Below are 15,811 nucleotides of genomic sequence, written 5' to 3' on the forward strand. Positions count from 1 at the left end.
GAATAATAGTTGAGAGAATTATTTATTTCAGCTTTAATTTCTTTCATCACATTCTCAGTGGGTTAGAAGTTTACATACACTCAATTAGTATTTTGTAGCATTGCCTTTAAATTGTTGGGTGAAATGTTTCGGGTAGCCTTCCACAAGCTTCCCACAATACGTTTGGTGAATTTTGGCCCATTCCTCCTGACAGAGCTGGTGTAACTGAGTCAGGTTTGTAGGCCTCCTTGCTCGCACACTCTTTTTCAGTGCTGCCCACAAATTTTCTATGGGATTGAGGTCAGGGCTTTGTGATGGCCACTCCAATACCTTGACTTTGTTGTCCTTAAGCCATTTTGCCACAACTTTGGAAGTATGCTTGGGGTCATTGTTCATTTGGAAGACCCATTTGCGACCAAGCTTTATCTTCCTGACTGTTGTCTTGAGATGTTGATTCAATATATCCACACAATTTTCCTTCCTCGTGATGCCATCTATTTTGTAAAGTGCACCAGTCCCTTCTGCAGCAAAACACCCCCACAACATGATGCTGACACCCCTGTGCTTCACGGTTGGGATGGTGTTCTTCGGCTTGCAAGCATCCCCCTTTTCCTCCAAACATAATGATGGTCATTACGGCCAAGCAGTTCTAATTTTGTTTCATCAGACCAGAGGACATTTCTCCAAAAAGTACAATCTTCGTCCCAATGTGCAGTTGCAAACCATAGTCTGGCTTTTTTATGGCGGTTTTGGAGCAGTGGCTTCTTCCTTGCTGAGCAGACTTTCAGGTTATATCAATATAGGACTCATTTTACTGTGGATAGGTACTTTTGTACCTGTTTCCTCCAGCATCTTCACAAGGTTCATTGCTGTTGTTCTGGGATTGATTTGCACTTTTTGCACCAACGTACGTTCATCTCTAGGAGACAGAACGCGTCTCCTTCCTGAGTGGTATGACGACTGCATGGTCCCATGGTGTTTATACTTGCGTACTATTGTTTGTACAGATGAACGTGGTACCTTCAGGCGTTTGGAAATTGCTCCCAAGGATGAACCAAACTTGCGGAGGTCTACAATTTTTTTTCTGAGGTCTTGGCTGATTTCTTTTGATTTTCCCATTATGTCAAGCAAAGAGGCACTGAGTTTGAAGGTAGGCAAATAATCTGTCTGTAAACAATTGTTAGAAAAATTACTTTTCATGCACACAGTAGATGTCCTAACCGACTTGCTAAAACGATAGTTTGTTGAGTTGTTGAAAAACGAGTTTTAATGAGTCCAACCTAAGTGTATGTAAACTTCTGACTTAAACTGTATCTACTGCAGCCCTCATCCGCCACATACAACACCTGTTCTTCCAGTTACATTCTGTTAAAGGTCCTCAAAGCACACACATCCCTGGGTCGCTCCTCTTTTCAGTTCGCTGCAGCTAGCGACTGGAACGAGCTGCAACAAACACTCAAACTGGATAGTTTTATCTCAATCTCTTCATTCAAAAACTCAATCATGGACACTCTTACTGACAGTTGTGGCTGCTTTGTGTGATGTATTGTTGTCTACCTTCTTGCCCTTTGTGCTGTTGTCTGTGCCCAATAATGTTTGTACCATGTTTTATGCTGCTGCCATGCTATGTTGTTGTCTTAGGTCTCTCTTGTTGTGATATGTGTTTTGTCCAATATATATATATTTATATATATTTTTTTGTAATCCCAGCCTCACAGGAGGCCTTTTGCCGTTTGGTATGTCGTCATTGTAAATAAGAATTTGTTCTTAACTGACTTGACTAGTTAAAAAGGTAAAATAAACGATCTAATGTTTGTTAAATATAGTACTGAATATACTGGCTACATTTATTTAAATGGACAATTCTGTGAAATTTCTTGTGCAAGTATTAAATTGACACAATACCTGTTAGCGAAGGTGTCAGCTAGAGATGACATGCAGGGATTTGTAGTTTTGTATGACATCTACCTTGATGCTAATTAGCATTTTCAAATCTGAGCCAAATCTATTGATAAGTCACCTTGTCCGAGAGATATTTACGTGGTTATCAAAATGTCACACCAGGATAAGCCTACATGAAACACAGCCCTTATTTTAAGTGTTTCTAAAATCCCCTATGGGAGAAATGAATGGTGGAAAAATGATTGGAACCATTTCCCTATTTGACTGCTAGGTTTTATGGGTATTATGACACTTCCACTGTTGGGCTCTATGGGAGTAGTTGTCCACAAAGTGGTATGAGGGTTGTTCACTTCAACCACTGGTATTCAATGGAGAGAGATGCTGTCATATAAGTAAGAATGAATAGTGACGCCCGTGGAACCTCTCACTCTAGCAATTTGACTGGTTAACTCATGGGTACACTCGCAATGGCTGTTTGGTATTGTGATGTAATGTAGAATGTTAATTCAAATTATGCTAGCTGATGTGTCTCATGCAATGGAATCCAATTTTTGTAATGTCATTTGAGTTGATTTAACTTCCTGCTTTGTTCCTATGGGTACACTTGCAATGGCTGCCAGTCCACCCATTATGCAGTCATTGACTTGAATAGGGATGTCTGTTCTATTCATTCTCATTTCTATGGATGCTATGCTACTCATAGAAATAAGAATGAATAGAACGTGCTTGGAAGCTCTAACCCTGGCTATTAACTGGTAAACTCATGGGTACACTCGCAATGGCTGCAATAATCAACTGATGCTGGATTGTAATGTGGAATGTTCATTCAAATGATGCGGCTCATGCAATGGAATGTATTTTTTGTAAAGTCTGTTGAGTTGACCTGAGGGTCCGTTAGTAAATTCCCTTTGGCTATCTACTCCGATTACAGAGCACTCTCGTCTGAGTGTGCTAGAGCGCAGAATAATCGATTAATTTACGAACGCTCAACACAGGTTGAAAATGCCTGGTGTCAGTAAACGTCGGCAAAAAAAAGCGTAATTAAATTGTTGCCAGCAGCACAGTTAGTCACCAGCGCTCTGGATAACATGAAAACAGCCTAACCAGCTCTGCTAGAAGTAGCTAGTGCGTTAACCAATTTGCTTGGGTGCAGTTGTGAGGTCAGAACGCTTGGATCAACCCACTCCTCCGCCAGAGCGTCCAGTGTGCGCTCCGAGAGCGACACGCTCCGAATTTATGAACGCCCAGCTCTGGCACTCCATATTTAATTTATAAAAACACCCTTAACAAAGCACAGGACATATTGAAGGGTACACTTCCTGCTTTTACTTCTTGGCATGAGTACGCTCAAAATGGCTGCCAGTCCACCCATTATGCCATAATTGACTTGAATGGAGACGCCCTTTCTATGAATTCTTATTTCTATGATGCTACTAGCCTCATGACTCCCGAGTGGCGCAGTGGTCTAAGGCACTGCATATGAGTGCTAGAGGCGTCACTACAGATCCTGGTTCGATTCCGGGCTGTATCACAACCGGCCGTGATTGGGAGTCCCATAGGGCGGTGCACAATTGGCCCAGCGTCGTTACGGTTTGGTCGTGGTACACTGTCATTGACTTTACAAAAACTTGCTTGGTGAGCGAAACAACGAAAACGCCACATGGAGGGAGACAAGATTCTCCGCCTGTTTCCTCCTCTTCCCCTCTGAACAGAAACGTAACAAAACCAAAATACATCATGGTACTTGTAGTCAATTTGAAGCTAAATACACAACTCATTTATCAAACGTTATTGAAGCAGGCATAGTTACGCAATAAGATAATTAGTCTTGCTTAGTATTGTTAAATTATGGTATGCAGTGGTTGAAAGAGTACGCAATTGTCATACTTGAGTAAAAGTAAAGATACCTTAATAGAAAATGAGTCAAGTGAAAGTCACCCAGTAAAATACTACTTGAGTAAAAGTCTAAAAGTATTTGGTTTTAAATATACTTAAGTATCAAAAGTAAATGGAATTGCTAAAATTCCAGTAAATGGAATTGCTAAAATGTAAAAGTATAAATAATTTCAAATTCCATATATTAAGCAAACCAGAGGGCACAATTTTAATTTTTTTATTGACTGATAGCCAACACTCATACATAATTTACAAACAAAGCATTTGTGATTAGTGAGTCCGCCATATCAGAGGCAGTAGGGATGAGCAGGGATGTTCTCTTGATAAGTTTGTGAATTGGAACGTTTTCCCGTCAAAATGTAACAAGTACTTTTGGGTGTCATGGAAAATGTATGGAGTAAAAAGTACATTCTTTCCTTTAGGAATGTAGTGAAGTAAAAGTTGCCAAAAATATAAATACCCCAAAAAACTACTTAAGTAGTACTTTATTTTTACTTAAGCACTTTACACCACTGGTATGTGCCTGGTTTGAACTATTACCAAAAGATCAACTCGAACGCACCAACGCGCAGTTTAGAAAACTACATGTACCACAATCCATTGCAAATTAGGTTTCGCAACAGAAAAAAACAACCGCTTCCGTGTTGTTATTCTGGCAAATAGCTAGCTTGTAATACGTGAGACAAAGCGCAATTGCTAGCCAGTTAATTTGGGATTTAACCATAATGGTTTTATAAGATCAATACCTAGTGTAGTTTTATTCGCCAGAATGTCGTTGCTACAAGGCTCAAAGAAAAAGGACAAGCGTATTTTGTCCGGTACCTGCCCAGACCCGAAATGCCAGGCGAGGCTATTCTTCCCTGCTTACGGCTCGATCAGCATTGAATGCACTGAATGTGGCCAACGCCACGAACAGAATAATCTTTTAAACGTGGAAGAAGTAACTGATCCAGACGTTGTACTGCACAATTTGTTAAGAAATGCCCTACTCGGTGTCACTGGAGCCCCAAAGAAGGGAACCGAGCTGGTGAAAGTGATGGGGCTTTCCAACTACCATTGCAAGCTCCTCTCTCCTATTCTCACAAGGTATGGAATGGATAAGCAGACGGGAAAAGCGAAACTGCTGAGGGAAATGAATCAAGGAGAGATGTTCGACTGCTCACTTCTAGGTGATCGGGCGTTTCTAATCGAACATGAGCATGTATCTACAGTTGGCTATGGCAAGGACAGATCCGGGAGCCTGATATACCTTCACGACACTTTGGAGGAGATTAAGAAAGCTAACAGCAACAAAGAATGCTTAATTCCTGTTCATGTGGATGGAGATGGACATTGCCTTGTTCATGCTGTGTCCAGGGCCCTGGTAGGCAGAGAACTGTTCTGGCATGCCTTAAGAGAGAATTTGAAACAGAATTTCAAGCAAAATCTGGATCGCTACAAGGCACTCTTTCAGGATTTTATTGATGCAGCTGAATGGGAGGACATCATCAACGAATGTGACCCCCTTTTTATCCCACCGGAGGGTGTGCCACTGGGACTTCGAAACATTCACATATTTGGCTTGGCTAATGTGCTGCACCGCCCCATAATCTTGTTAGATTCACTGAGTGGAATGAGGAGCTCTGGGGATTACTCTGCAACTTTTCTCCCTGGGCTTGTACCGGAAGAGCAGTGCAAGGGAAAAGATGGAAAGTTCAACAAGCCTATATGCATCGCCTGGAGTAGCTCTGGGCGTAACCACTACATCCCTCTTGTCGGAATAAAAAACACCCTCCTTCCCAAACTGCCGCCAAGGCTTCTCCCCAAAGCTTGGGGGGTCCCGCAGGAGCTCATCAAGAAGTACATTAATTTGGAGCAAGACGGGAGCTGCGTCATCGCGGGAGACAGGAGCTTACAAGACAAGTATGTGATGAGACTGGTCAATGCCATGGAGGAGATCTTCATGGAGAAGCATGGAATCCACCCCTCCCTGGTGGCAGACGTGCATCAGTACGTTTACAGACGGACCGGTATGATCGGCGTCCAACCCGAAGAGGTGACGGAGGCTGCCAAGAAATCAGTCATGGAAAACCGGCTACATCGCTGTCTGATCTGCAATGCACTCTCTGAGCTTCATGTTCTACCTGAGTGGCTGGCTCCAAGTGGTAAGCTCTACAACCTGGCTAAATCCACCCACGGGCAGCTCAGACCCGACAAGAACTACAGCTTTCCGTTGAACAATGTGGTCTGCTCTTACGACCCCGAGAAAGACATCCTCATTCCTGACTACAAACTAAGCACCTTGAACACCTGCAACTGGTGCCACGGCACCTCAGTGCGGCACATCCATGGCAACGGCTCTGTGGTGTACTTAGATGGAGACAGAACCAACACCCGCTCCCAGGGGGGGAAGTGCGGCTGCGGCTTCAAGCACTACTGGGAGGGAAAGGAGTACGACAATCTGCCAGAGGCTTTCCCCATCACTCTGGAGTGGGGTGGGCGTGTCGTGAGGGAGACAGTGTACTGGTTCCAGTATGAGGTTGAGGTGAGCCTGAACAGCAACGTCTATGATGTTGCCATGAAACTGGTTACCAAGCATTTCCCTGGGGAGTTTGGGAGTGAGCTCCTAGTGCAGAAAGTGGTGAACACCATTTTGCATCACACTGCCAAGAAGAACCCAGATGAGTATAACCCAGTCTCCATTGACGGTGCGCATGCTCAGAGACTCACAGACGTGGTGGAAACCCAGCAGGCTGTTGACACACAGCCACCGACTAAGATCATACTAACTGGGCAGAAATCAAAGACCATTCATAAAGAGGAGCTGACCATGAGTAAAGCAGAGCGGAGCCTCCAGCAGAGCATCAGCGAACAGGCCCTAGTGACCCAGAAAAGGAGGACAGATCGACTGAAGCAGGAGCAGAAGGGAGTCCAGGGACATGGGCGGCCGTCCTCTCCGAGTGCTGCTCAGGAACCTTCCTCCTCCGCTCCAGCCACGCCCACCAAATATTCCTTCTCCCCCACTTCCAGTAAGGAGAAGAAGATCCGTGTCACCACTAGCGACGGGCGGCAGGCCATGCTCACTCTACAGGCTCAAACCACCTTTTCTGAGCTCCAGAGGAGCATTGCGAACGAGTTCATTGTGTCTCCAGCCCAGCAATGTATTCGACATGGGTTTCCCCCCAAAGAACTTTTGCCTCCCAAGGATGGAGAGGAGAATGAGCCTGTGGCTCTCCAACATGGGGACAGGGTGACTGTGGAGATCCTGAGAGGTCCAGAGGATCACAAGGTTTCTGCCCCAAGTGCTTCCAGTTCCCATTCATCCCTTCATTCCCTCCACTCTGTGAAGAGTGATGATCCAGTGACTTCCAGCAGAATGAATACTAGCAGAGAGCTACAGGAGAACATTGACCTTGAGATGTCCTCTCTCTGTCTCCTAGCAACCTTAATGGGTAAGCAAGGGGAAGGGTGGGAAAGTAGTTTCTTATTCAAATCAATAGGAATCTTTATCTTTACTTTATATCATTATTTACTGTTAAAAAAAGACAATCTAGCAACACGTGACGTACTTGTTTGAGCTATGCAGAACACTGCTGTGATGTCATTACAAAAAGTAAAAAATTACTTGCTGTAGAGGGAGAACCAGTTTGTTGATTCACCTTTGACTATAGTACCAGGCATGCCTTCTTAGATCATCAGGCTAGTAACTGATAGGCCTATAGGCTTTACAGATGGTAGCTTTACACAGCATACGGGCATGCTGTTCTTGGATTGGTTACAAGAAGCAGGATGAATGATAGTGCTACAGGTATTGAGTGACTGGTGGGCTTACCAGGGATGGATCAAGGCCTAATCTTTGGGGATAATGACTTTTTTCCACTTGAAATAATTATAATCTATTCAAGTGCTTTTTCTGTACATCAGCGACGTGGCTTTTGGAATTCATTGCATGCAGCAGCAGTCTCGGAGAGGAGAGGGCAGACTGTATGAAAGTGCTGATGTGGTCATCTCCACTCCTTCACCTAACAACAGAGTCCGAGTTCCAGTCTCTGGACACTCTTCAGCCTTCACCGTCTTACTAGCATATTGCCATGCAATCTTATCTGGCCTGTAATGTTAGGGCCAGTAATGTAAGTTGGAATAGAAGCCTTGGTAATTGCAAAGGGTGGCAAGGCAAACAATTTTTACTACTGAATTAGGATTTTTATCTGAGGAAAACCACATGATAGCATGTATTCTATTAATTTATATTCTATTTCGCATGCTAATTGCAGTATTCTTCATTCCTACGCAGGAGAAGAAGTCTGGTCATATGCAAAAAAACTGCCTCACTTATTCCAGCAAGGTGGAGTTTTCTTCAACATTGTGAAGAAAGATATGGGTAGGTAAACATCTTTTCTGTTATTGTGCTCTTTGCATTTTGCATAACTAAAATGAAAACTACAGTATATATTTTTTATATTCAACTTTTGCGTGTGATATGTACTGATCTGTGTTTATGACTACCTATAATGGCTCTTGTCTCATCTGCAGGCCTGATGGATGGCAAGCACTGCACCCTCCCACACTTGACTGGAAAGACGTTTGTGTACAACGCAGCAGAGGAGTGTCTGGAGCTGTGTGTGGATGCAGCGGGGCACTTCCCCGTGGGCCCTGACGTGGAGGACCTCGTCAAGGAGGCACTGGTGCAGCTCCGCTCTGAGGCTTCCTCCAGGAGTCGGGAGGGAAGCCCCTCTCACAGCCTGCTGAGGCTCGGAAGTGGAGGTGTGGTGCGCAAGAAGGAGCAGCTCCAGAGTGTCAATGCCTTCCAAGGTAAGGGCCACTCCCTGGGCAGTGCCCCAGGCGGCTCTCCCCCTGAACACAAGCCCATCACCCGCCAGCACAGCAGCGGGGTGGACCTGAGCTCCAGCGTCTCGAAGGGACCCGACCTCTCTGACATCTCAGAAGATGCAACCAAGGAGCTGGTGCGCATGGCTCCTGGTTTCGTCACCATGAAAGACAGCCGACACCTAGACCCTAGTATGATCGAAGAACAGAGGAAAAAACTACAGGAGATGGTCTCATCCATCCAAGCCTCCATGGACAGGCACCTGAGGGAGCAGAGCAATGCAGGGGCAGGCACTGGGGGCCCTGCAGAAAGGACAAGTGGGGCTAAGATGAGTGCTTCCCAATCTGCCCCAGAGGTAGGTGACCAGGAAGCCTCTTCTATGGACGTATCTACTGCTGGTGCACATGGCACACCAGTGAAGGCAGGGAACAAGCCTGATGGAAAGGATGCAGGGTCAGAGGAGCTGGAGGAAATGGATAGCCAGGATGCAGAGCATACCAACGCCCTGGAGCCGATGGATCATTCCTGATGGGAAAAAGGGCTCAGTCCTATAGTTTTCTCAGTCATGATCAGTCACACCTCTGTCTGGTTGACATTTAGTATGTGAGTGCTTCAGGTTGTATCAAAGCTTTGGTATTCATTGTGTTTTGTTGTCTTTACTGCATGATTGCCAGAGGTTGACCATTACTGCCTTTGGTGACAGACTAATGTTATTATACAGAAACATGCACCAAGCTCCAAGGAGCGAAGCTGGTTCTCATGCGTGAAATGCATTCCTGTAGATACCTTCCATGTCTTAAGACAAGAGGTAGTAGAACAGCTTGAGTTGATGAGATCCCATCCCACGCCAGTATTGTAATGTCCGCAAACATCTGCTTCAGCAAAGTCCACACTGTAAATGTAACGAGTACCATCATCACATTTTCTGATTTACCAACATATTTGCTATAAACAACAGTGACATTTTCCAAATTTAGTTTTTTTTTTCTTGAACTTTGCTCTCCATGTGAATGTTTGCTGTCTTAATTCCTGAAGGAAGGAGTCACATGCCCTTATGATAAGCATATGCAGCGACTGACATTTGTTGTCAGAAAACCCTGTGATCTTTTTTAGTTTGTATTTGGGCCATTTTATAAGAATTGAAAGATTCTGTTTAAAATTATCATTTAAATGTGAGTGCCATTTGAAAGAAAGTGTAGCACTGTTCTAAATATAACCAATTGATTGGTGGAATTTAGAGATTGACATTGAAGTGTGCACTGATTGGGGAAAATGCCTGTTGATACTTTTGGGTTCAAGGCTACTTACTGATATTTGAAGAGTAATTTATGTTACTTTTGAGATTTCTCATAAAACCCAAACGAGTGGCCCAAGTTAAGTGTGCTGCGCAAATGCTGAACTACTTGATGTGGTGCTGTATTCTGTTGGAAGGACTGGCATAACATACTACACACACCTGGGAGTATATTCCATTACTTGTATGCAATTTCCTTTAGTGAAAGATGGAATGCAGCGCAGGATTATTATTTTTTGAAATACTTTAGAATTGTGTAAGACTTGATTTGTGAATTTTCCAGATCTTTTTAGGAATGATAAATCAATTCAAGATTAGCGGATAATTCTTTTTCCATGAACTGCTTGCAGTTGTTGTTTTGTAAACATGCAATGCTGGCATTTTATTATTCCATCTAATACATTTATGTTTGCACTTGAATGTTGTTATGCAGGGGTGTGTTGATCCCTGTAGGCTCCCTTTAGTGTTCTTACCATTCATTAGGATATAAACTTGGCATGAACCAACCATAGAAATATAGTTATTCATTCTAATTTAATGGAAACCACAATCAGCTGGTATTACTAAGAATTGTACTGTATGTCTAGTTACGTTATGGCTATTCAGCTCTAGAATTTCAACACAACATCCACAATTTGAATTACTCAGAAGAGAACTTGAACAGTGGGATATTTTTAAGTGCTGTGAACATTTATGTTGCCGATTGTGACATGAGATGTCGGATCTTTTGGTGCAGAATGTGATGTATCCCTTGAGAAATCCTTGAAAGAGATATGGAGGTTGTACATTTTGATATCTCATAAACAAACTACTACATCTCTCAGTGGTGTGAAGTATATTTCCAATTGGTTGTTCAGCCAATCCAGTTGATTGTAAACTTATAGACAAACTGTGTAGTACCATGTTGCATTCAGATCAGTTTTGTGGCATTTAATTCCTCTTGCGACATTATAAAAGGAAACTTTTGGTTTGTTTGTTGGAATTTCAACCAAAAAGTGAGTTGGGGTGTTTTATAGGCCCTCAAATTGGAAGGCAGAGGCCTCACTGTTAACTAATTTAAGTGGCCATTGAGATAAAGGCATTATGGGCCACATTGAGTTTACACTTTTGTTGCCAACCCAGATTTTGGAGTATTCCAAATCACCTTGTTCTAGAATGACATGGTACCTTTGGATGCTGCCATTATCAGCTTATGGCCTTAAATCCTTGAGTCTTACTGAGTCTTGGCCTGACTTCAGGACAAGGTTTCTTATTATGGCAAAAAGCAGTTATATTTGTACCTGCCTAAAAAAAACATTAATTGCAGGTCATTTTTTTTAAAGAGCTCCACAGCTTTTCTTTCTAGTGAACAAAATGTAAAACTTAGCACTTTCAGAAAAATAGGGAATATTAGAATAAAACATATATTAGATATACTCAAATATAGATATTGTCAGTCCAAGGAAACATTTAAAGGAAATATTAAACTCAGACAACACTGTTTTGACAAACTTGAAGTTTGTTTCTTTGTGACTGCTGTACTAATTATATGTATTGTAAGCCAGTTGTATTATAATAGTATATATTGTAGTATACTTTGTTCTGTACAGAAACTCAAGTTCTTTAATTTTTTGTTAACTTTTCTTCTTGTTTGCTAATAAAAGATTGAAGATACCATGGCTAAAACATTGCTGTTTGCATGTGTGATGACTTTTCAACCAAACAATAAAGTAATTTCTTCACAATTTTGTATCGTGGTCACTAATACTTCCTTAACTACTTGCCTTTGAATTCACTTACAATTATTATTTTTAAATCAATCATGTAGACGCACTTGATCAATAGCATACATTTGGTCCCATTTTGAAGTTTGCCTCTTATCAAAAGTTTGCTGCCCTATCAAATTGTATTTGTCACATGCACATGAAACAACAGGTGTAAACAGTACAGTGAAATGCTTACTTACAAGCTCTTCCTCAACAAAGCAGTGTTCAATATCAAAGGTAAAGAAATAGAACATTCTAGGTGAGATAAAATTCAAGCACACAATGTATGCTATATACAAGGCCAGTACCATATCAATGTGCAGGGATATAGTGGTAGTTGAGGTAGATATGTACATGTAGGCAGGGGTAAAAGTGACTGGACAGCAGGGTAAATAACAAATAGTAGCAGCAGGGTATGGGGAATGTGTGTGGGCGTCAATATGTGTGTGTGCAAGGTTGTCAGTGTGAGTGTGCACTGTCTGTCTACTTGACGGGTATATCTTCATTTCACCAGGGATGGGTCACTGCATTGTGGCGTACGGACATGGGGCTCTGTTATCTGTCGTCCACCAGATGGTAGCATTGCTTCAACTTTCAAATATCAGAAACATTTCACGTTCCATCTATCCCTTGTCATAATGTAATTGTAAGATTTTCATGAATGACTTGGTGACCAACAGCTCAATTAAAAATACAGGTGTTGTCGAGGGCTTTGTAAAATACCTGGCTGCCTGAAAATGATTTTGATATATTTGACAATGGGAAGAGAGTCTGCGTGTGGCTGCAGATCCAAGCACCTCTCTAAGGGGGTGGGCGCGAGAATCGGTGGTATATACACATTTCTGAATAAGTGTCCCGTAAAGAGACAGTACTAGCTACCAGTATCTTTCGTACCATGGAGCTGTCAAAAGGAGATGCGATGTGAGTGGCAAGATGAAGACATTAGCTAGCTGGAAACAGAATACAGAATCGTTTTTGATCATCAGTCATAAACTCAACCACATGAATAACCTCAAAGAATTGTATTCGCTCAGCTAGCAAAGTGTATAGTAACTAGCTGTCTTGTTTTAGCTAGATAGCCAGACAGATTAGTTATCTACTGTAGCTAACTTTCTAGCTAACATGCTAGTTTATTGCTAACTAGCTACATTTATTGATGACTTCATAGCTAGTTTAACTGATCTCTTATTTCAGAAAACTACATTTAATCAATATAAGATGCTTCTTGTCCGCTTTCTCCATAAATAAAACAACTTGAACATGGCCAGTTGCAGCAGAAGAAGTCGATACCTTTGGTATGTTTGAGGTGTATGTTGTCGCCTGTGAACATTATTATCATCTCCTGGCTTGTAATATTAACCTTATTGGTCTTTCCTTTCTCATGGATGTTGGGGATGCCCATGGCTGCATTGAGGTGATGTCCCAAGAAGCCTTTACAGAAAGTCGATGGAAGAGGTAATACGAAAAGAGTATTTAATGCAGTGTCATTCAGGGCAGGTCACCTGTTTTGAGCCGCACCTATTTAGCTACAAATTATTATTATTATTTTGATTGTTTTGCATGTTATTTTGGCATTAATACGTGTCACATCAGTTTGCAAACAATGTTAAAAAAAAATCTATAAAAAAAAAAATCACTGAGTTAATAAAGCCGCATACAAACTTGGTCTCGTTTTTGCTCTCTTGAGTAAGGCAGTTCCAAAATGTTTCAGCCTAGCTCAGTGCCTTCTGTGATGGTTGGGTAGACAGCAGAAAATAAGGAGCGTAGTGGTTGGTAATGTTCTCTAGTTGCGCCGTGATTGGCTCAGTGTTCTGTCACTCATGGGGACCCAATGTCACCGCAAAATCTACGGGTAGAGCTAGAAAATTTAAGCCCCTTGGGTGCTGCAATAGAGTTACATTAGAAGTGCCCATCCAAGAAGGCTCAAGGTCATTGACCACGTTACATCTACAGTAGCTTTGAATGGACTGATCATGTCAACATCATACTTTCAAAATGTTAGCTAGCAAGCTAGCTGTCATCATGAATCAAGTCAACAATCTACTGACAAATCCTTTTTAATATTTGTCATATGAAGAGAAATAATGAAGATACATTTTCACATTTTAACCTTTATTTAACTAGGGAAGTCAGTTAAGAACAAATTCTTATTTACAATGACGGCCTACACCGGCCAAACCCAGACGACGCTGGGCCAATTGTGCGCCGCCCTATGGGATTCCCAATCACAGCTGGTTGTGATACAGCCTGGATTCGAACCAGGGTGTCTATAGTTACACCTCTAGCACTGAGATGCAGTGCCTTAGACCACTGCGCCACTCGGGAGCCAAAAATCCTGAGAATGCCAGACTTTGATGACACCTTCCTGTTCAAGTGAGCACAGCACAACAAGGCGAGTCCAAAAGTGTCCCGTATGCTACTGCATAAATGATTTAATATGCCAGGGAGATATGTATACTGTAGCTAAGAAAGTAATGCTAAGTGTATGTTGTGTAGTATGCTGTTAGTAGCCCATGTACCTCACCCTAATAATTTGGTCCCTTTTCCCCTCATAATTTAGCCTACTGGTATGACTTGGTGGTGCACATGTAGCCTATAGCCTGTTTTAGAAAAATGTAATCATTTAATATTGTAAGAGCTTTTATTGTCTGCTTATATGCCCCCTGTATTTATCCTACGGTTCTGACTTGGTGTACAGGGAGAATATTGTCAGAACGTCCCATGTTCTGAATTCTGTCGCTGTACATTTCAAAAGTGCTGAACAAATAGTTCTATTGACTACGTCTGTCCAAGCTCGCTCAGTAATATCTTAATCGAAATTACAGATTGCTTCTTATCCGCTCGTCGTCCCCTTATGCCATAGTTTGTACATCTCAATTGTCAATAGAAACCACATTTATTTAAGCAAGTCAGCCATACCAGCTGTTTTGCTGCCAGACAAGGCTCCGGTGATAGCTAGGTGTAACAGTGGTAAGGGACTGTTGGGACATCATTATGTCATGTTGGGACAGCTTTATGTAGGTCCTAACAGTTTGTCGGCACCGTTTGTCACCCTTATAGTGCAATTAATGTATTGTTTAGTGTTGTGTTGTGTAGTGGCTTTGTTGGCATGCATCAAAAACATTTTCTCCCCATCTTCGCTACTACTGCATCAATATGTTTTGACCATGACAATTTACAATCTCGGGTTACTCCAAGCAGTTTAGTCATCGCAACTTGCTCAATTTCCACATGATTTATTTTGAGGTTTAGGGTTTAGTGAGTGTTTTGTTCCAAATACAATGCTTTTAGTTTTAGAAATATATAGGGCTAACTTATTCCTTGCCACTCACTCTGAAACTAACTGCAGCTCTTTGTTGAGTGTTGCAGTCATTTCAGTCGCTGTAGTAGCTGACGTGTATAGTGTTGAGTCATCCGCATACATAGACACTCTGGCTTTCCTCAAAGTCAGTGGCATGTCGTTAGTAAAAATTGAAAAAAGCAAGGGGCCTAAACAGCTCCTGATTCTAACTGGATTATATTTGAGAGGCTTCCATTAAAGAACACCCTCTGTGTTCTGTTAGACAAGTAACTCTTTATCCACATTATATCAGGGGTGTAAAGCCATAACACATAATTTTTACCAGCAGCAGACTATGATCGATAATGTCAAAAGCTGCACTGAAGTCTAACAAGACAGCCCCTACAATCATTTTATCATCAATTTCTCTCAGCCAATCATCAGTCATTTGTTTAAGTACTGTGCTTGTTGAGTGTCCTTCCCTATAAGCATGCTGAAATTCTGTTGTCAATTTGTTTACTGTGAAATAGCATTGTATCTGGTCACACACAATTTTTTCCAGAAGTTTACTAAGGATTGGTAATAGGCTGATTGGTCGGCTATATGAGCCAGTAAAGGGGGCTTTACTATTCTTGGGTAGCGGAATGACTTTAGCTTCCCTCCAGGCCTGAGGGCACATGCTCTCTAGTAGGCTTAAATTGAAGATGTGGAAATATTGTCTGCTATTATCCTCAGTAATTTTCCATCCAGATTGTCAGACCCCGGTGGCTTGTCACAATAATGTTTTCACCTCTTCCACACTCACTTTACAGAATTCAAATGTACAATTCTTGTCTTTCATAATTTGGTCCGATATACTTGGATGTGCAGTGTCAGCGTTTGTTGCTTGCATTTCATTCCTAAGTTTG

General features: G+C 42.1%; 1 protein-coding gene across 1 annotated transcript; it reads left to right on the top strand.

The window, feature by feature from the left end:
• The first annotated feature begins 4,393 nt into the window (after positions 1-4,393).
• Positions 4,394-11,602, top strand: LOC139559744 (deubiquitinating protein VCPIP1-like). Its single transcript, XM_071376045.1, has 3 exons — positions 4,394-7,208; positions 8,051-8,137; positions 8,290-11,602. The coding sequence occupies exons 1-3, from the start codon at positions 4,547-4,549 to the stop codon at positions 9,111-9,113; spliced, it is 3,573 nt and encodes a 1,190-aa protein (XP_071232146.1). The 5' UTR covers positions 4,394-4,546; the 3' UTR covers positions 9,114-11,602.
• Positions 11,603-15,811: the final 4,209 nt, after the last annotated feature.

Source organism: Salvelinus alpinus, chromosome 30 (genome assembly GCF_045679555.1).
Source record: "Salvelinus alpinus chromosome 30, SLU_Salpinus.1, whole genome shotgun sequence".
Classification (NCBI taxonomy): Eukaryota; Metazoa; Chordata; class Actinopteri; order Salmoniformes; family Salmonidae; genus Salvelinus; species Salvelinus alpinus.